At 43.9% G+C, this 22555-nt stretch overlaps 1 protein-coding gene and 1 long non-coding RNA gene across 4 annotated transcripts in view; one reads left to right on the forward strand and one right to left on the reverse strand.

The window, feature by feature from the left end:
• TXNRD1 (thioredoxin reductase 1) overlaps positions 1-5645 on the reverse strand; it is a 28927-nt gene extending 23282 nt beyond the window's left edge. Inside the window, exon 1 of the mRNA XM_082240548.1 lies at positions 5492-5645. Within this exon, the coding sequence (XP_082096674.1) occupies positions 5492-5560 (69 nt within the window). The 5' untranslated portion in view covers positions 5561-5645. The remainder of the gene's footprint in view (positions 1-5491) is intronic.
• Positions 5641-22555, forward strand: LOC309542120. Of its 3 annotated transcripts, none has more exons than XR_014224096.1 (4): positions 5641-5748; positions 13305-13413; positions 14666-14725; positions 21949-22555. It is a non-coding gene; the product is annotated as an uncharacterized lncRNA (long non-coding RNA). The 3 variants fall into 3 exon arrangements; XR_014224098.1 differs by lacking the exon at positions 5641-5748 and adding an exon at positions 9391-9753; XR_014224097.1 differs by lacking the exons at positions 13305-13413; positions 21949-22555 and adding an exon at positions 16211-17084 and having other exon boundaries at positions 5659-5748.

Below are 22555 nucleotides of genomic sequence, written 5' to 3' on the forward strand. Positions count from 1 at the left end.
GCAACTGCAAAGATTGTAAGAAAAGAGGCACTCATTGTTTAAATTATCAAATTTGGAATCAAAATTCTCCTGCAGGAAATCTGTTGACTGTATTGTGGATGACTGGTTACACCTGCCATCCCCTTTTGTAAAATTTAATAGCTTGTTCCTACTCTCCGCTTTCCACAATTTGCTATGTGTGTTACTTGGGGCTGGTGTTGCTGAGCAATGGATGATTTGGCCGTAGGGCAGCTGGCTGGTTTGATTATCTTCTATCCTGCTCTAATCCTAGAAATCTATGAAATGAAAAGTGAGAGTCCATAGTCAAGTGAATGGAAACATCCTGGAAAAGGGGTGTCCACCTTTTGCCTGGAATCCTGCTAGAAATTGAAAATATCTTGGAGAAATCCCAGTTTACTACAAGGTAAAGATATTTAGATATTAAGATCTGATCGGAATCTTTGCTTTACTAAAGTTAGGCGCATCCACAATTGTGAAGAGAAGTGAAGTAACAACTTTACATCAATCTTCCCCCCATGGTGGGGCAGAAGTAGAGGAAAGGATTGAATCTGCCCCATCTCCCCACTCCCTTTTACAAACTCCCTCAACTACTTTTGCTTAAGTAAATAAAGTCACAGGGAAAGACTGCAACTCACAACTAGTTAGGACTTAATTTCATTTTAGAACTTCCTCCTGCAAAACTATAAAGAGAACCTGTAAAATGTTAAAATCACCCTGTTTAAATAGCAGTTTTGCTGCCCCACTGTCTCTATAGCCAATGCTACGCTTCTCATAAATATCCATGCCGCCAAATAATTAACAAACCTGAATTGCCTGTTCACTGGCATGGGGATCATATTTGCATGAAACTCTCTTTCACTCACAGGTTGATAGCTGTAGACACAAGGCACAGAGACAAATGTACCTACTGCAACCCTGAACCCATCTCTTTGGCATGCACATAAAAAAGCCCGATCAGCTTTCCTGGAAAGGATGGGCAGGGTTTGGCAAGGAGCCAAGCTGCTTGTTGCAGAAGCAGCCATCATTATGTGAGATGCAGCCCCACTGGTCAACTGAAAAGGGACAGCTCTGTTCAGCTGCAAATAACGATTTGCATAAGTACACCCTAGAAGAACCAATCAAAAGCCTACCCTTTTGTATGCATGCATTTCCTCTACACCAGTTTCAGAGTATGCTCCAGAAATACAGATAAAAATCAAATCATACCGTGCCACAGCCCAGAAGAATTGGACCGGTAAACTGATTAGCAGCCATTATCCTCCGGTAATGATTATCTAAATTTCACAAATGCATTTTGACAGCTGGGGTTGGCAAAACACATTCCCTATCCCTCCACTCCATTTAAAGTCATTGTATCAAAAATTCACAAGGCCTAAACTTCACCAGGAGCAAAAACTGGCACAGTGCTCTCCCGCCTCTGGATAAAACGTTTCCGCTACCATTGACCTTGGTGGTACAAGAGGATCTCAAGAGCAGATATAAGTCAAATTAGAGCAGTTCCAGAGGGCCTTGACTTTTGGAAATGAGAGCATTCCGATTTATTTATTCTACTCTTCTTAACAAGGTATTTATTTATTAATTAGAAATATACATATATATACTGTTTTCCATTTATTATGTATGCATCTAAAAGCGCTTCATAAAATGCATAAAAGCATGAAATTAGCAGCTGTTAAAAATGTCCAGAGATCCCCTCCAGATGTCCTTTAAATTGGGCAGCCATGAGATTTGTGCTCTCAATACTGTTCCCACCTGCAAAAGGTTTTATTTTAGGAGGCAGGGGGAGAGATAGGGTTGTATCCAATGGCAGTACAACTCAGAGTAGACCCTTTGAAGTAATTAGACATGATTAACTTAGGCTTATTAATGGGCCTACTGGTCAGTAATCACACAGCTCACAGATGGAGTTAACTCTTCATTAGCAAGAAGACAATTTCCACAGGCCTAATGAGCAGAGCAGCTCATTCTCAGTGTTCTTCCTCCATGAAAATCCCACTCTCCTGCTTCAGCTTCTACCTCTTATTCTGGACTTCTCTCTACCACAGACTCTCCCAGCTCACTAAGCCCTGCTACCTCTTCAGCTTCTGACACCCCCTCTTCCCCATCTTCTCCCTGTGACCACTCAATTGAGGTCCCACCACCAGTCCCTGGGCTCCAAGCCTTCTTCCCTTGGCGATTCCCCAGCTGGTTCCTTCCATCATTCCTCTGCAGCCAACCAGTCCCTGACACAAAACTTCAGTTCCCGAAGCCTCCTACTGAAATACTGCGACTTTTTATGCCACAAATGTCCCAGTTTTGTCCCACTTTCGCCCTCCCAGATGGCAATGCATAAGAACATAAGAAGGGCCAGCAGGATCAGGCCAGTGGCCCATCTTAGTCCAGCATCCTGTTCTCACTGTGGCCAGCCAGATGCTTGTGGGAAGCCTGAAAGCACTCTGCCCACCTGCAATGCCCAGCACCTGGTATTCAGAAACATACTGCCTCAGACCATGAAGGCAAAGTATATCCATTGTGGATTGTAGTCACTGATAGCCTTATGCTCCATGAATTTGTCTAACCCTCTTCAGAAGCCATCCAAGTTGGCAGCTATCACTGCCTCTGGTGGAAATGAATTCCATAGTTCAACTGTGTGCTTTGCCAATGCACTGAGGAAGCATCTTTTTTTAAAAAAAAGAGAATTTCGTACAGACAGCCCAGTGTAAGTCCACCACTAATGCACTATTACTGTGTCCGTGACATGTCACAGATTATACCTGCAAAACAAAAACACCAGTCTGGAGTAGCACACATCATTTCAGCAACTACAGCAACCAGAATGGGAAGGAAACCCTCCACAATTCCATATAAATTACGTTTGTGTTCCCTTGGTATTTTCTGGCCGTTGATATTAACCGTCAGAAAACACCAAGGAAACAGAAAGGTTCTTCATATACTTAGAAGCAACAATACAAATATAATAAGACAAATGGAAATATGAGAAGCACTGAAAGGAAACAGCAGAATGAGCTACACAAGAGGGAGAAAAGGGTATGAATAGTTAAAAAGACAGGGAGACGAAGAATTTGCCTGGCGTCTAATTGCCTGGCACTGGCATCTAAAAGCCAACTGATTAAGTCACAAGCCTTCTTCTTTTGGGGAAGGAATCCCAATAACTGGGACACCATAGATGAAACAAGCTCTATTTCTGATCACCTCCTAGCTTATCAAAAGACCAGAATAAACTGGAAAGTCTTCGCATAGGATTTCCAGTGAAGCATGCGGGAAGGTCCCAAAGGAAACCCTTACCCCAGATCACTTCCTGTACTCCTAAGTGAACACTACACTACAGCACTGCAAACACCAGGAACAGGAAATGGGACAAGATCACAATGCTTGCCCTCGTGCTTTGATCATCATACTTTTCAAGTCAGAAGGGAAGTATGTGGGAGGATATGGCAGGGCCTTTTCTGTTGAAGCTCCTACTCTGAGGTGCACCATTTGCTCCAGACCAAACTTGATTTGTGTTTTTGTTCGTTTGTTTCGGGACACAACACAAAACCTCTATTTTCAAAATACAAATGAGAAAACTGCTGTGAAAAGGACTGCTTTTTATATGGCTGCCTTGCATAATTTTCAAGTGACTTTAAAACGTGTATTGCAAAATAAATTGTGTGTGCTCTCCTGTTACTTGTAAGGCACCTGAAGCAATTGTTGCTTGGAAATTCTGAACACTGATACCATTAATAAACTGACATTGTTGACTCTTTGGGTGAGTGGTGGGCACAAATGGAATATGACGCTTCTTTCTGAATGCTTTTAGCCTATGACTTTTGAACTCACAGCTTTCAGCGCAGAAGCAAGTCACAGGGGTGAGCAGCCTGAGGCCCTCAATGTAATTTAGGACTCAAATTCCCATCAGTTATAGGCCAGCAACATATGTAGAAATCTAGGTTCAGATTTCTAATCAGCTATGAAGCTCAATGAGTATCACCATCTCTCAGCCTGATGCATCCCACAAGGTTATTGTGAAACCAAAATGGTGCTTCAATTTCTTTGGGGAAAGCGTGGGTTCAAAGCGTAGGAAATATGGTAATTATCATTCAGCGATCTGTAATTTGATGGAATGCAAATACTTCCAATCACAGGAAGAAGTCTAGCACAGTTGCCTGAGTGGCCTCAGAATTCCCCTTCAGATCTTTGTGCTGAATATAGGCATGTTTGAAGCAAAACTGGCCTTAACAGAAACTTAAAAACAAACAAACACCCGGTTATTTGTCATTTGCAGATATTATACAGAACAGGAACAGATTAACTTCCCTCCCACCCACCCCTAGAGGAACATATTAATACATGAGATGTAACACAATTGTAGTCATAATCACCCTAAAAAAAGAAACAAAGATGTTTGTCCACAGTCTGCAATGTGTTGCTGGTGGCCGATAGCCATGTTCCTTTGTAATAAAGTCAAACCATTATTTTCTAGAAACTGTCTCTTGTTAACAGGAACTCCGAGGGCCCGTCTTACCTGCACAGCCTTCTCCACTCTAAGCCCTCAAGCGTTCACCCTGAACAGGCCTAAAGACTTGGATGAAAATGCTCCTACCCTTGACCTCAAGGCAAGTCAGGAATGAACTTACTGCCAACTGTGCTCTCTACTGCACAGATCTATCTACTCCCTGGCCAGATGTCTGTACTTCGGCCATTTCCTGCAATTTATATCCCACCTTTCCTCCAGGGAGTTTAAAGTGGTATGCATGGTTCCTCCCTCCCCGTTTTATCCTCAAAACAACCGTGGGAAATAATGCCTGGCTCCAGCAGATCACCCAGTGAGCTTCATGGCTGCCCAGGTCCTCATCCAATCCCTACTCTGTTACACCACACAGACTAGACCTGGCATAGGCAAACTCGGCCCTCCAGATGTTTTGGGACTACAAATCCGATCATCCCTAGCTAAGAAGACCAGTGGTCAGGGATGATGGGAGTTGTAGTCCCAAAAACATCTGGAGGGCCGAGTTTGCCTATGCCTGGACTTAGAGGGATATTAAATTTAAACTACAGCACGGGGGGGGGGGCATTCCAATGCACTATTATTCTATCATGACGCCTCCCTTTCAAAGCCACGCTGCTTTTTTAAAAATAAGTGTTATCGGAAGATTTCACTCTTCCCCCTTTCCCGCCCCATATGCTTCGAAGTGCCCGCGAGAAAACCTAAGACCAAAACACAGGAATACGACACGCATTCACTGAAGGAAGCAAGCGGTGCTTGAGGCTTTCCCTTCTTTGTGGGGGAGGGAAACCAAGACTTACAGCGCAATCCCATGCACGTTTACTCAGAAGCAAGCTTCCCGCCCGCCAAGTTCAGTGCACGATCCCATGCAAGTTTACTCACCAACAAGCCCCACGGATTTCAATGGGCCTTTAACTCCTGGGGAGGGGAGGGTTAGAGCACTGCTTTAAACGGGCGTTTAAGGGCGCTGGTGAAAGCTTTGTTTCGTTTCCAGCCGTTTCCTACCTTCCCAGTCTTGTCTTGGCCTCCGATCTGGTTCTGTCGGACGAAGACGACCGGCACCGACGGCTCCATGGCGACTTCCAGGACCGCGACTCTCAGCAGCGGCGCATCTTCTGCAAAGGGGAAGAAAGGAGAAGCACGCCGCGTGCGCGAGGAACGCCTTTTATGACGCTTCGAGCCCGGGGATTTTGGGGGGCGTGGCCTCCCGCCTCCCCAGCCTCGCCAAGTTCCTTAAAGCTCTGCGCTGAGTCAAAGGCAAAGTAAGCATGACTTGCTTTTTTTGTGACTCTCCGCCCCCCCCAGGCTTCTTCCTCCTTCCTCCTCATTACGTGCCACGGATCGAACCGGACCGAATTCGCTACGTTTCTTTGGGGGGGGGGTAGTAGTAACACGTGGCTCCTCGGCAGCAAGAGCCAATGGCTTCAAGTTGCAAGAAAGGAAATTCCGACTAAACATTGGGGGGTGGGCAGACTTTCTGACAGCTGTTCCGCTGTGGAACAGACTTCCGCGAGAGGTGGTGGATTCTCCTTCCTTGGAGGTTTTTAAACAGAGGTTGGATGGCCATCTGCCATGGATGCTTTAGCTGAGATTCGTGCATTGCAGGGGGTTGGACTAGATGACCCTGCGGGGTCCCTCCCAACTCTTAAGATTCAATTATTCTATTGCGTTCAGCGAGAATGCTTGCTCTTTCTGCTCAGTTCCTGTTCGCCCTGGCTCAAACTCTCCTACACTGCAGACACTTCCTTAAAAATGCTCACATTTCATTGAATGCAAGGATCAAACATCCACTTTCTCTTCCAGATGCAAAGGATTATCTCTGTCAGCGAATAAAGCAGTGCCTGATATAGGTGCCTTTCCCTCCATTGATGGGAGAGGGTGCCTGTAGCATGTTGTGGTCCTGTCTCTTTTTCTGCTTTTAGATGTGGTATTCGTTTTGTGACTGGTGCCCATGTTATCCTGCCTAGATAGCTCAACTGATTACAGCGTGGTGCTGATAACACCAAGATTGCAGGTTCGATCCCGGTATGGGACAGCTGCATATTCTTGCATTTCAGGAGGTTGAACTACATGATTCTCAAGATCCCTTCCAACTCTACCATTATATGGTTTTCAAAATTCCATATGTGCCCACTGGCTCCAAAAGGATGGCATCTGCTGATTTAAGTGCTTCAACAGGCATTAGCATTGGGGATGGTGTTTAAAAAGGCTGAAAGTTACCAAACAGTTTACATAAAAAGAGTCTGCTGGAACCTTTAACAGATTTATTGTAGTATGCATTTTCATTGACTGAAAGCCCACTTCATCAAATATGTGAGCTCCAGCTGGCAATCAGACAGAGTGACTTTATCATTCTGCATGCCTGAGTTTAGAGGGAAAGATTGAACCTGAAATGTGCAGTCTGTGACATTGTGTGTACAAAGCTCAAATATACACAAGATAAGAACAGCGGCTAATCACAGCAGGAGTAATTAGCAATAATTACTAATTTAGCACCTTTAGTGGACCTTGGTCTGGATTGCATCCTAAGCAAATAGAATAAAACATTCTGATAAAATATAGTTCCGCAATCTCACACTGGAGCCTCTGAAAGTATTTTGTTGAAGGCTCCCTTGGGTCAGGAGACCAGTGTTCTGGGAAACTGAAATATTCTCCCACTGGTTCTTGAATGCCGCCATTTTTTGAATCAGATTTGTGCTCATTTACATCTCAGGACACAAACTGATATACAGGACAAGCCAAAGCAAATGTGTATTCTTTATTTCTCCAAAGTCTCTTCTGTCTTTAAAGCACAAGTATGAAAGCTGTGGCTAAAGCCTCAGCGCCTAGGGCTTGCCGATCGAAAGGTCGGCGGTTCGAATCCCCGCGGCGGGGTGCGCTCCCGCTGCTCGGTCCCAGCGCCTGCCCACCTAGCAGTTCGAAAGCACCCCCGGGGGCAAGTAGATAAATAGGTACCGCTTACCAGCGGGAAGGTAAACGGCGTTCCGTGTGCGGCTCTGGCTCGCCAGAGCAGCGTTGTCACGCTGGCCACGTGACCCGGAAGTGTCTTCGGACAGCGCTGGCCCCCGGCCAATAGATGTGAGATGGGCGCACAAACCCCAGAGTCTGTCAAGACTGGCCCGTTCGGGCAGGGGTACCTTTACCTTTATGAAAGCTGTACTAGGGGTATTTTGGAATACTAGCTAGGATCGTGGAATGGATCCATCAGGAACACCACATACCAGCACCTTTTTGATTAGTACTTGTGCTAGAATTCAGATACTATTGTATGTCTCTCCTCTGGTCCCTGGTGAATAATTCCCATAAAGAACAAGGGGTAAAGTAACACTGCTGTTTTTCCCTTCCCATGCTTATTATTGGATCACTTACCGTATATGAGGCCTCAGGCGTCATATAAATCCAAGTTACGTATACTTTGGATCACATTTCACAGAGATAAAAGGAACTTGTTTTCAAGTAACTGTGATCAGAACAAAGGTGCCACACTTCAGGCAGATCAACCAGTTAAGGCCTTATATAAACAAGTTTAATGCCTTCAATAACATTGTCTTAAAGAAGCTTTTAAAGGAACACTTCATTTTCTGCTACCTCCCAGAAATCACAGGACACACATAGACACAGGCAAGACCAAAGACGTTGTGTGGATATTTTTAACGGGACACTCCCTTTTTGTTCTGGGCTAGCAGCCAGTGGCAGCATGACAAAGCAAAAACACACTTGTTCAATAGCATGGCAGAGATCGAGAGCTGGGATGGAGAATCTTTTTCATCTCGAAGGCTACATTTCACTTTTGGGAAGCTCTCTGCAAAGCGAGATGAGCGCTACACCCCACAGCTACTTTGACTGGACTTAACCATCCAGGGGTCCTTCACCTTACCTTTTACCTGCAACTGAAACACAGTATGAGGACTCTGTAGTATGAGGTGTATGGGGTATTTTAGGGGTGGGGTCGTACCTTTGGTAGGAGACACATTGTGCTCCTTCTGGGGTAGTTTGTCCACCTTTGGTCCCCACCCTGTACCCAGCTCTGACCTGTGACTCTCAGAAGTTGTCAGCATGTAACAGCAGCCACACCCCGGGAACAGCTTTTACTGGCTGGCTAGAGAGTAGCTAGTGGGGTACCAAACCCTTGGTGAGTTAGGGGCTTCCCCTGCATGTGATTGAGTGGACAAGACCAATAGTGGGTCCAATGGTCAAGCCGGTGGTTTCTGCACATGCTGTAGAGAGAAGTGAGGGGCAGATGGGGTTTGTCAACCTGGAATAGGGAGTCCATTTAGGAGATGGAAAACTCTAATCGTAAACCTCCGCTGCCTTGCGAAACATCTTTGGGAGAAGAAATGGCTAAGGTGTAAACCCTACACAAATCTGGAGTGGGGTCCCTAAGACAGTTGGATACCAACACCTTGTACGCCTCCTCCTGGCAACTCCTGCAGCCAATATGCCAAACATATTGCTCTGCTTTCCTTTGTACCACACCAGCGAGGCCAAGGGGAGGGTCTTGTCATCTGGGCAGCCATGATCTCCAGACACACTGCCCTGGCTTGCACCCCTAGATGGTCACTCAAACCACTAACATAGCGGTTTGACTTCGCCCCCAGAGGCACACTCCATTGTCTCTTGAGACAGACAGATGCCAACAATGACTCTGAATGTGCACAGAGAGTGGGATTGAATCATGGCCACTTGCCCTTGCTAACCCTGTCGTCGTCCGTTTCGCCTGCCTCACCACTCACCACAACCCCGGGTACATTCAGCATGTCTGAAAGAGCCATCCTGTCTACAACTGAAGCTAGCAACCCTTGAATAAACGTATCTGTTTGTATGTGCCTTCAGGTGATATCCCAAATGAGGACAGGGGCAGTGTTGGTGGGTAAACTACAGGGCTCAGAATTACTTGGGGGAAAGTATGTGCTTTGAATGTGCTTTAAAGGTACAGTGCATACACAGCCTAAAAGTCACTGTGGGAATTACTTCTTGTAGACATGCCTAGGAATGAGCATTTAGGCTCCCTGGCTGATTGTCATAAGACAGGAGGAAAAGACCAACAAAGAGGGAGGGAAACAAGTATCTTGTGAGCTTCGGACAACTGGTTGTGTAACCTATTAAAATGCCGTGAGAGAAAAGCAGCTACTACTTAAGTATGAAAATGCAGTCTTTCGTAATCTACCCTGCACCCCTAAATATGCTGATATAAGATGAAGATCTGGATTCTTTGGGTATCGCAAAGAAATAAACAAGAGTAATCGGACTTGTAAATGAAAATTAAGGTATCAGGTAAATGTTGGGGGAGGCATAACTTGGCTGAAAATTAGCAAAATTGCTCCGTAGGGGGTTTAGCTTAGAAAATAATTATGGTTTGGTTGTTCTACAAATTGATTTTTTGCAATAGTTGTACATTCAAGTCTCTTGTCAAGATACATTCACTGTTGATGGATACAGGGCACTTCCATTTTGTGGGGGCTGTATTAGGTTCCTGGCAGTGAGTGCACAGGTCAAACACATTGGAACTGTGCCAATTCCCCTGCTAAACCCCACGAGGCAGACTTTTCATCTCCAATTTTCCTGTGAATCTTTGCAGTGGGTTTCACCAGAGCTTTGGGCTGTTTCCCAGAACATCACAGTTGTTGTGATTAATCAACTAGGACAGTTAAAGTTGATTAACCTTAAATTGATTAGTCCCATGAGTTTTAATTGATGAACTAGTTGGCAGCAGTTTGCATATGACTACTACAACAGCCTTGAAGGAAAAGCACACTTTGTCCTTAGGTGTATTGATACATCAGCAGGAACTATCTTAGAAAGGGCATTCTGTCTTGCACTTCTGCAATGTGCCTGCCAACTGCAGTTTTTATATGCACAAATTGAAAATAATGTAACATTTAAAAGAACCATACAACACAGCAGCCACCCTGTTGCCAGATTAATCAGGTATGTCTGTTCAGTGGAGTGATGAATCAAATGATTAAACTTTGCAGTCCTACAAATTATTCCTTGCCTTCTTGCCAACGGCGAGTAAAAAATTGCCTCTGGGCAAGGACAGGATGCTATACTAAATAATGCAGTAATACTACAAATTACCCAGTAATTGCCTAGGTGTTTCATTCATGCTTATGTTCCCGCCCTTATCCTGGAATTCTGGAGATTAAGATTTGAGAACAGGCTGTCTGCCTCAGCCCTGAGAAACTCCAGATCTTCTTTGCATGAGAAAACTTGCCCACTTCCTCACCTGCTTCACTCCTGAGACAGTGGATGAGCTAGAGAGAAGCTTCTGCCCTGTCTCCCTGGACACCATTGAGCCTAGGGCTCAGAATCCAGGACAATAATTATTGCAACACAGGTGTGACTATTATTTCCCAAACAGGCAAAGCCCTAAACTAGGGGTGGGTAAACCTGCACTCCTCCAGACTCCCATCAGTCCCAGCCAGCAGGGCCAACAGTCAAAGATGCTGGGAGTGGTTGTTTAGCAACATCCAGAGGGTCACAGGTTCCCCAGCCTTGCTCTGCCCTAAGATGCCTCCTTGGTTGCTCATTCCATTAATGGAGAAACTGCTGCCAGTCTGGCTCCTAGCTAAGGTGGAGGGTATATTAAGCCAAACGGTGCTTGTTTTCAGCAGTGCCAATGTGTGCATTAGATAAACCAGGAAATGCAAAAATTAAGCTGCAGTTACCCATTTTGAAATATTAAACTAATTATCAGGTTTTTTGTGGGGGGAGTGGAATTCAAACACACAGGAGCCAGGAAGTACTAGACAAGGAGGAAAGACAACAAAATGTGCAGGTTGCAATTCAATCGCGTTTTCACCACTACACAATATAGCAAGCAGAGAAAGGAAAATCTGATTCTCAATCAGTTTCTAACATGGGAGCATGTTCAGATATTTTATAGTGGAGGGGCGCTTTCAGAAAAGTGATTTTAGAACTGCCCTAAAGGGCTGTGGTTTCCTATGTCTCTTTAATATTTTACTATTATAAACTTCCCTATTTGATTTTACATTAATAGTAAAATAATTTTAAAGGTTCCCTGGCTGTCCTGAACCTACAACCAGGTGTAGATAGGAGAATGCAAGAGTTTTGCGTGGAGCTTTTAAGCTGCCACACCTTTTGCACTGTCCAAAGTCTCAGCTACAGCATGACAAAGCAAAAAGAAAGTGCCCTATAATTATCATAGGTAGTCTCTAATAATGTTATATGCATGCATCTACATTCATTCCCTCTGCAGTGCATGACCAAACCTTCCTGTTTTCACTGTAGCTGTTTTCATTATGCTGATAAATTCCTGTTCTTGCTGTCTTTTTGTGGAATCTACCTCCCTTTTATGCTCTGTGCCCCAGTGTTTGTTACACCTTTTTCATACAAGACTGAAGTGCCGAACAGTTCACGGAAGTTTGTCTTTTGACTTAAAGAATCGTTAGAAGTTAGGAAAGTGAAAAGAGCTTGACTCGATTCAGCTATTTGACCTAGATATTCAGGACAGGCAGAGAATGGTTAGTATTTGTTCAGTCCAGAAAATTATACTTTCCCACTTTGAGAAAGTTGCCACAAAAAGCCTCAACTTCCTGCCTTGCACACTCCTCATATTTTGTACTCATGGGGAGATCGAAAGCATCTGTTTTCGCTTTTAATCTAAACACCGTTCCCCATTGCCAACAGAACTCAGGGAACTGTGGTTTACATACACCATGGTTAATGGGAACAAAACTATAATCAAACCATGGTTTGAGATCCTGGCTTGTTCTCAACAATCCTAGCTTGTTCTCAATAATCCTGGCTTGTTCTCAACAATCACAGTTCCCCAAGTTTGGCCATCACATGGCACTCTAGTTAGCTTAAAAGTGAAAGCTCTTCCTCCTCACAGGACACACACACACACAGAGAGAGAGAGAGAACATATGGTGCTGTCAGTGACAATGCCAAGAGCAGCTATAATGAAGAGCAGAGGTAGTGTGCTTGAGTGTGCGTTCAGGAGAAGACATACATCATATTTCTAGAGCAGAAAGACCAGCCTGGAAGTGCCCTCATTATATTCAGTCCAAAATTACCTTTCCGCTCCATGGTCAGTTCTCTTCATAAAAAGCGGAAGCTGACTATGCACAGCTCTTGGAGAGCTGTTTATGGTAATCTTGGGCATGCACACGCCCGTTTCCTGAATTACAGTTTGCAGGCAAGTGCAAACCATAGTTTGACCACTTAGACAAGATAGGAAACCAAGGTTTGCAGCTAAATGAACACTGGGAGTTCCAAAGGAAGGAGGGAATATATGAGCTTGAGGTGCTCCTGCAACCTTGATTGTTCTCTAGTCCTGTGTTTTGTCTTGCTGCTTGCACCTGCCTCCTCATCTGTCCTGAGGCCCTAACTTTTATTTCCCCCTTGTTTCTGTCTTCAAATTCGTCCTTTAGCCCTGACTTTCCTCTTTGGTTTTGACTCCTGGCTTTGTTCCTCTACTCTGGTCCCCTAGCGCAACTCTTGGCTCCTGATTTCCTGGCTTATCACAGACCGCTTCCCTGAACAATGTTATTGTTAATTATATGCTAATTAGAGGTTGATTAATTGACAAACAGCACAATTTAGACATAATACATTTGTGATTAGCCTAATTTCGCCTTGATTTAAAAATAATAGGTGCATATGATGAGAACTGGAAAACTATGTAAGATAAATGAGATACAGATTTTGTATCTTCAGTTTTGTGTTAATGAATAAAATAGCCAGTAGCATCAGCTTCTGTAATTCTTCAGTAACTTTAATTTAGCATCCATACTCTTCGCCTACCAAATTCTGCATTACTTTGCATGAAAGCAAACGCATTGCCTTCTTACAGAAGCTGCAAGTTTTACTGCTGAAGATCATAACATCGTTTTCATCTCTGAGTGTGTGGGTGATTAACTTCCAGTCTTCATATAGAAATATTACAAGAAGATTAGATAAGGGCGAGCATGAACATTATGCTCAAACTGGATGGATGAAAATCAACTACTGTACTTAAAAAACGAAACAAGTTGGAGTTGCAATTGTTTAAAAATAGTAACTATTTCAATAATATGGATATAAGCATATTCTCAGGACAGAAAAACATAATGGAACTCCCACACAGGTGGCAATGAAGGTCACCAACTTGGATGGCTTTGAAAGAGGATTGGACAAATTCATGGAGGAGAATGCCATCAATGGCTACTAGCTATGATAGCTACCGTAACTCCACCAGAGGCAAATTTAGGGCAGTGGGACTGGTTCTGCCACACTGGGTGCCAAGCCTAGTTTTGTGGGCCCCATTTTATACAAAACCCTTCCAGCAGAGGCCAGACAGGCCCCCTCCATAAGGAACATCCAGCATCTGCAGAAGACTTTTTCTTACACCAGCAGGCGTTTTAACTGAATTCTGTTTTTATCGTTTTATTTTATTTTTAAAAAATAATATTTATTAATTTTCAACAATTTAAACACAACACCACAAAAAACCAAAGAAAAACAATACAACAATACAATACCGTACAAAAAACACTACACAACACTAACACAAACAATTAACAAAACAAAAACCATTCAAAACACAATCCAGTTTCAATATCTTATCTTTCATTCACATGTTTCCACGACCTCCTCTCACCTCCCTTTTTGTATTCCACTTCTATTAATTGTTTCAGCAATTCCTTTCCATCTTCCTCTATTTTCTATCCTATAATTATCTTAACACATTCTAACCTTATTTTTCCCTTTAATATCCCATTAATCTATCTATACCTAATTCCTTATAACATTTCTACTAAAGCCATATAACTTCATTCCAACTGTTTTTATCATTTTAACTCACTTTCAGTTTCATTGCATTCAGTTCCTCCTGTACGCTACTCAGAGGGTATTACAATTAAACGGTATATAAACTGTTGAAAACAAATAAATAACAATACAGCCTGTCCTTCCTGACCTAAAATGAGACACTGTGATTTAAACTTGCCTGGGCTGGCTCTCCTCTGTTGCTGACCCCTGGAAACTTTTTGGATGTAGAAGGATTATTTGTGCCTAATCCTGGCTTGTATGACTTGACTTCCCCTACCATTCTTTTGTGTGTGAGACATGGGGCTTCCTCACAGACTATGCCTGCCAGAGGACAAGAACGGACATTGTAGTGTGTGCTGGTGACAAAATGATATCAGGTTTAAGAAGGTGTCATGTTTCCCTTAGGGTGACCACAAACCCCACCATATGACTTGGATGTCCGAAAGCACCATTAATCATAGTCAGGTGAGCTCTTTTGTACAGCCTCACTAATCTCTGCTTCTTTTGCCTTGTACATGATTACAGTCTAGTTTCCATCATGTGTCCAGGGATGCAGTTGCTCAGCTTCAATTAAAGTTAATAGAGATGTTTTTCTCCAACTAAATAAATTGGGTTTTAACCACAAGACACTTGCAAATTACCCAAGCCTAGCAGCAGAACAGCCGCCTCCTAGCAGGCCAGGCCATTTGGGGAAGGGCCACAGCTCAGTGTTAGAGCTTCTCCTCTGTATGCAAAAGGCCTCAGGTTCAATCCCTGATATTTCCAAGTAAGGCTGGGAATGTCCCCTGCCTGAAACCCTAGAGAACTGCTGCCAGTCTGTGTAGACAGTACTGAGCTGGATGGACCAATGGTCTGGGTCTTCCTGTGTCCCTTTGTCCATCTAGCACAGTATTATCTACCCCAGTCTTCCCCAACCTGGTGCCCTCCAAATGTTTCGGACTACAACTCCCATCAGCCCCAGCAGCACAGTTGATAGGAGTTGCGGTCTGAAACAACAGGAGGGAAGAGACTTTCCTACTATCTGCTGCTCTCTTTTTTACAATTTTATTTTGATTTTCAAAAGTTAATTACATATTCGGTTTCCCCCAATATTTTAAAGAAATGTAAACTTCCTCTCCACCCCTCTGTGGTTTCCTTGTTTCCCCTTATCTTGCTGCATATTATACCTAACTTCCCTCTTCGTCCTAACTTAATACTGTATCTAAATTGTTTTACTGCTGGTTGCAGTTCAAATCCTACTTGCACGTTAAGCAGACTACAGTATTGTTACGTTTCTTCAGATACTCCACTGCTTATGGGAATTTCTTTCACAGAATGTTGAACTCAGTGGACTTTGATCTGTTCTTTAAAAAGGGCATCATTTTTGTGCCATGTGAACGGAACAAAAGTCAAAGCTTGTAAGCTCCACTCTTATTCATTAGCTGAGAAGAGAATCAAAGCATTGGCAGGACCTCAAAAGCCATTTGGTCCAACACCCTGCTGATGCAGAAAATCCACTACAGAGAACCATATCTTTCTGGAATAATAGAATTGTTGAATTGCATTTGAACCTGTCCCTACAACCAGTTCCTGTGACTCAGGCTATGTACACATTAGTACCTTAAAACACAGCAAAGTGGTTTCCCCTGCTGTCTATTAAAAGTCACATTTGCATGCTGCTTTACACTCTAGAGAGGGCACAGAGATGTCTTCACCCAATGTATTACCAGATTCATTTCCCCATGTTAGTAACTCTTCCCTGCTTCCTGAAACTCCAAGTCACTGCATCTGTCGTCCACACATGCGCTGTCATCTGTGCATGCACAATAGATGTCTCAAATGCACACACACCGCAACTCAACCACAGCTTATAAACTGGACAGAAGCTGGGTTTGAGGAAATGGCAGTGTTTCTCAAGAAACTACAGGCTATATGTGGGTTGTGGCTAACGTCATGTGTACTTGGCTTCAGGCACCAGTGGCAGGAGTATGCTAGAGTCAGAGGAAGTGGGTAATGTGTACACAGCCCAAAGTGACATTTCAAGATATGGTCAATGGCAGTTGGGGCCACAGTCGGACAATCAGAGGGCTGTTTCACCAGGTGCCATGAGTATCAGATCAATCTATGTATCAGTTTCATCATGAGAATCTGTCTAGAATTTGGAAATGTAAAGAAAAAGAAGGAACATTTTATCATATGTGGTGGGAATGTAAGAAAGTAAAAAACAACTGGGAAATGATATATAACGAGATGAAAAAGATGTTGAAATATACATTTTTTAAAAAAACCAGAAGCATTTTTACGTGATATTATAGGTGAAGATATTAATAGGCAAGAATGTTAAATTGTTTTTATATGCAACAACAGCGGCAAGAGTTTTGTTAGCCCAGAAATGGAAGCAGGAAGAAATTCCAACAAAAGAAGAATGGCAGACAAAATTAATGGACAACGCAGAATTAGATAAAATGACAGGAAGGATTCGAAACCTGCGGGACCAGAGATTCACATAGGATTGGAAGAAATAAATGAACTATTTGAAGAGCAACTGTAATCAACAAATTACGCTAGTAGGACTACAAGAAGTTTTGTAAGGAGAAATATATGAAGTATTGCAAAGTAGAGAAAGAATAGTGACATTAGTTTTGAGAGTTAAATGTAATAGTGGAAGTAAGAAATGTATACTAAGTGAATAGATTGGAAAATTTTCAGATGCGATTGATGGAAGTCAAAAAAATGGTGTAAGAAATGAAAGTATGTTTAATTACTGTTGAAAATGATATGTTGAAAAAATAAAATTTATATTAAATAAATAAAAAATAAATTAAAAAAGAGAATCTGTCTAGAATTTCAACACCTTCTGAGGTTTATGCCAACACTTGTTTAAGACAACCTCTACAGCTGCATTCTGCCCCCTTCTTTTCAGTATTCTCATTCCCTTGTCTTTTGTCGTCATAAGACAGCATCCAAATACCAGTGCACATTTGACCTTCTTCCCCAACACCTAGTGGATGGGGCATCAGGACAAGCGTCAGTCATCACTTCCATTTCCTTCATAGTTGTACACATTTTTATGCCATTAAGTGTCATCAGTCCAAATTTGTCATGTTGTTGTCGCCATTAAAATAATGACCCAAAACTTATTTTCAAGCGCAACCAGCTGCTTAGCCGACATTTTCCATTCCTGCCCTCTAGGTGTACACAGCAATAAGTCACGAGCCTTCAAAAGCGTTTGGCTGCCCTCTGCTATATAAAAGGAGGTCAAAGTTTAAGAGTTACTTTGCCATCAAACAGGGCTGCACCATTAAAAATAATAAAATTAAAGTAGGTGCGTGCAGCACATGTTTTTCATAGGAGGCATGTTGGTCTAAGCACTCGGGAACATAAAGGAGACCTCTTCCTCGTTGTCAGCGCTGACAAATTACAGCTAGGTTTTGTTCAGTAAAAGTAACTGTCCATAGTGAACATACCACATTTATTTACTTAATGGATTTTAAAACTGCCTTTCAGGATAAATTAAGTTCCAAAGGTGGTTTGCAAATTATAGAGCACAGCAATGACAAAGAAGAAGAAGAAGAAGAAGAAGAAGAAGAAGAAGAAGAAGAGGAGGAGGAGGAGTTTGGATTTGATATCCTGCCTTTCACTCCCTTTAAGGAGTCTTGAATCAGCTAACCATCTCCTTTTCCTTCCTCCCCCACAACAAACACTCTGTGAGGTGAGTGAGGCTGAGAGACTTCAGAGAAGTGTGACTAGCCAAAGGTCACCCAGCAGCTGTATGTGGAGGAGCGGGGAAGCGAACCCGGTTCACTGGATTACGAGTCCACCGCTCTTAACCACTACACCACGCTGGCTCACACATATTGCCACTTTTTGTTGTTGTTACTAAGAATCGTGGTTCAGCCGGCATTCTGCACATGCCCCAGAACTACTTGACTCTTTCAGCTTCACTCTGTGCAAATGAGTGCAAGACTACTGTCAACATAACGGAAGAACCAAGCATTGCAACTGAAGCAGGCAATTTTCACATCATCTGTTTTGCTGCCTGTGGCCAAGAGCAGTTAAAAAGAATAGCTGCCCAACAGTTGCATGGATGAGATCCAGTTTAATTCTCTTTCGCACATTAACCATACCTTGTAGCTTATAGAACTGGGCTACTCACATGGGCAACTCAAGCTGGGGGAAAGAGCCATCTCTTAAGGAGGAACATCTGCTTTGCATCTAGAAGGTTCCATATTCAATCCTCAGTCTCTCCAGGTAGGGCTAGGAGAAAATCCTGCCTGAATCCTGAAGAGTCAGTGCAGAGGCAATATATAAGACCTAGATAAGACCAGGATAAGGCAGCTTCCTATGTTCCTATTGATTTCAGCCATCGTACCCACAGGGAAATTGCATGGCATTCACAGCAGCAAAATGTACCTTTCAGATTATGAGCTAAGAGATCTGAGCTCTACACTTGCAAACCGGATTAGATGGTTCTTATAGCTTAGCTACACAACACCACACAGGAAACCCGTGGCAGTTGTGGTCTAAAACATCTGGAGGGCACACGGTTGTTTGGGTAAGAGATTGACCTCTCTTCCCTTTCCCAGCTTTGCAGCGCTGATCAATTTCATGGTCTCCTACAGCTGCTTGACATATTTTTTATGCCCCAAGGGTTCTGAACATGGATTATGGGTCTGGCCTTCAACGCAATCACCCCAAGCATAACATGCAAGGTGGCACCTAGATTTCAAGTAGTCTGTGGCTGACGTCAGTGTTCAATATGAGCTGTAGAGGCATGTCGAGATCACTTTCGTTTAACGTTAAAGCATCTCTAACCTTACTGTGCTCTTAACTGAGCTAACACAGAGACCCTGCTACTGTCTTAAGCCCTGCTCCACACACACACACACACACAGAGAGAGAGAGAGAGAGAGAGAGACATACACACACACAGAGAGAGAGAGAGAGAGAGAGAGAGAGAGAGATACATACATACATAAAGGTAAAGGTAAAGGTACCCCTGCCCGAACGGGCCAGTCTTGACAGACTCTGGGGTTTGTGCGCCCATCTCACATTTATTGGCCGGGGGCCAGCGCTGTCCGGGGACACTTCCGGGTCACGTGGCCAGCGTGACATCGCTGCTCTGGCGAGCCAGAGCCGCACACGGAACGCCGTTTACCTTCCCGCTGGTAAGCGGTACCTATTTATCTACTTGCACCCGGGGGTGCTTTCGAACTGCTAGGTGGGCAGGCGCTGGGACCGAACAGCGGGAGCGCACCCCGCCGCGGGGATTCGAACCGCCGACCTTTCGATCGGCAAGCCCTAGGCGTTGAGGCTTTAGCCCACAGCGCCACCCGCGTCCCACATACATACATACATACACATATATATACACATACATATAGAGAGAATGTGTGTGATTTTGGGGTATTCTCTCCCCTTGGGAAGGCTGAATGTTCTCAATGCAACAGGTTTCTTGACAGCATCCATATTGCAATGTTTTGAATTAGAACAAAAGAATATTTAATGCAACCTTTCCAACTGCCTTCGCTAATACATCAGCTCTTACTTATCACTTATAAAGAGCAGCTTCCGGCTAATATGAGTGGAAACTGGAAGTCAGGTGGAAAGGACCAGTGGCAAAGTTCTGGGGCAGGGACTGGGGAATCTGCAGCCCTCCAAATGTTACTGGATGTTGCTCACCCCTGACCACTGACCTTGGTCAATGCCAATATGGTGCAGTGGTGAGAAGCCAGGGTTCAAATCCCTGCCCACCTGGTGACCTTGGGCCAGTCACTGTCTCTCAGACTCGCCTACCTCACAGGGTCACTGTGAGGATAAAATGGGGTGAGGGAGGGCCATGCCTGCCATCTTCAACTTTTTGGAGGAAAAGAGGGATAGTCATGTAAATAAACTGGCCATGCTTGCTGGGAACTGGAGTCCAGCACCTTCTGGAAGGTTGGAGGGAATCCCTCTTCTATGGCACAGAACAACCTATTGGACTGACGGGTCTTCCATGCCACAACCACATGCCTATTATCCTCCGGGCCAGATCTGTATGTGAACAGCATGGTAGCCTGCCTGTTTTGAGTCAGCTCTGTTGTTTTCCTATAGGCAGTTTTGTTGGGGTGCCCCCTGGCCTTTCCTGCTTTCTGCTTGCCATACCCTGTAATCTAGATGAGCATCACAGGTCACACTCCTCCCTTAGGGAGGCTAAGATGTTAGGAATGTGTGGGTAGATAGCCTCTTGCACATCTGTGCCAGATCTAGGTGATTTTTAGTACTAAAGCTACAGTCCTGCTCTAGCACTAAAAGGGAAATTCAGGGGCTGACTCTTGGTGTTTAGCATCTCCACCTTTCAGGGCAACTTCCCCCAAAGAATCTGGGAACTGTAGTTTCCCCCTTAAAGAGCTACAATTCCCAGCACTCTTTTCGGGCAGCTGGTCGTGTGCTTTAAATGTGTGTTGGGGGTTCTTGTGCATTGTGTGGATCTGTCCTCGTAGCTGGACAAAACTTGGGTCTTCTATCAAATGCAGATTTCCTGCAATAAATGTACGTAGCTATACTCAAGAGTCCCCGTGTGTTTGTATTCAGGGTAATATAATGTGCTCCCCCAGCAGGGATTGAGCGTTCAGTTCAGCTTCTGCCAGTGTTTTAACACCAACAGACTCTCTAGGAGCAGAAGACGCCCACACCAACTTTCCTGTTGTGACCGAATGGATAGATATTTATCCAGTTATCAGTGGCGTAGCGTGGGGGGTGCAGGGGAGGGCGGCCGCACCGGGCGCAACATTTGGGGGTTAGGGTTAGGGGGCGCAAATCCACGGGTTAGGGGCGCAAATCCACGGGTTAGGGGGCACAAATTACTTGCCTTGCCCCGGGTGCTGAAAACCCACGCTGCGCCACTGCCAGTTATTGTCCCACACATCCAGTAGGCAGGTGGATGAGAGGTGAAGTCAGCCCAGAGAGTGAGGTCCTATGTACAACAGATGCCTCTGTAAAGCCCCATGAAAACAGCTGATCTTCCAGGTTCCTTCCATCCCCAGTAGTTTATATACTGTTTATCCTTTCCCCACCTGCAGTGCCTGCAGTATTGTGGATTTTCTGGACAATGTTCTGGGGGGGGGGGGTGTCCTATGCAGATTAGCATAGTTTGCATAGCATTTTTTCCAGCTTACATTAGAAAATTGACTGATGCCTTGGAGAGTGATCTAATTCCGCATGTCTTGTTTTACTCATATTTAGTAAACAAAGTTAAGCGCTTTGAAATTGTAAAGCTTGCCTAATCCTCTGTTTGCAGTTGGCATCCGCTCATTGTTACTAATGAACTTATGAAACAGATTCACCCCCCCCCCCAAAAAAAATTAACAACCTGGGAAATTTCCCGCCCCACATCCCTGCCCATTTGTTCATTAAACTGTCATGTCATGTCTCATGAAGCCTCACAGCCCACAAACCACTAATTGCAGAGTTGCCTCTATTGCAAGGCTAGGGAACCTGCGGCTGTTCAGGTAGTTTTGGACTAGAACTCCCATCATTCTTGACCATTGGCTATGCTGGCTGAGGATGATAGGAATTGTAGTCCAATAGTATCCACAGGGTCAGAGGTTCCCAGTTCCTGCTCTGTTGTAATGCTGTGTGGGAATCCTGTTGTTTTATGGTAAATATTCCTGATGCAAATCGAACTAAAGATCTTATAGATATATTGACAGATGAATTTTCCTCCACAGGCTTTTAACCCCAAACCAGAAGATTGGGTTTGTGACAATACAGTGTAATGCTTTAAGCATTTTCTACCACCATGATGTACTCCAGGTGTGTTGAACTACAATTCCCATCAGCCCCAGCCAACATGGCCTTCTTGGTTGTGGCACCGACATCTGGAACTCCCTCCCATGTGCTGCTTGTGAGGCGGAAGCAAATTGTGGCAAATTGTAAAAGCCTCCTGAAGATCCATCTATCTGGCCAATCTTCCAGTGGTTTGTAACCTTCATCTCATCTTTGTGTTTTGTTCTTTCTTTGAGTTTTTACTGAATGTTTTATTGACAGTTTCCCTATTTTTAATTGATAGATTTCTTCATATTCTTGTTTGTAATGTGATATAGATTTTTCCTTTTCTCCCATTAATGATCTTAACTATCTTTTATGTGACCCGCCTAGGGAATTTGCATACTAAACAGGGTATATAAATATTATGCACGAATAAATAATATATATCCCAGTCCCACAAAAAGCTTTCAATGGAAAGCACGAGAAAGAGAGAAAATAAAGTCAAAAGATAGTGAAGAGATCCTTTTGATATATATTGCTGCTCTTAATATTTCCACATTTACTTTC

This window comes from Podarcis vaucheri, assembly GCF_965113315.1.
Source record: "Podarcis vaucheri genome assembly, chromosome: 10".
Classification (NCBI taxonomy): Eukaryota; Metazoa; Chordata; class Lepidosauria; order Squamata; family Lacertidae; genus Podarcis; species Podarcis vaucheri.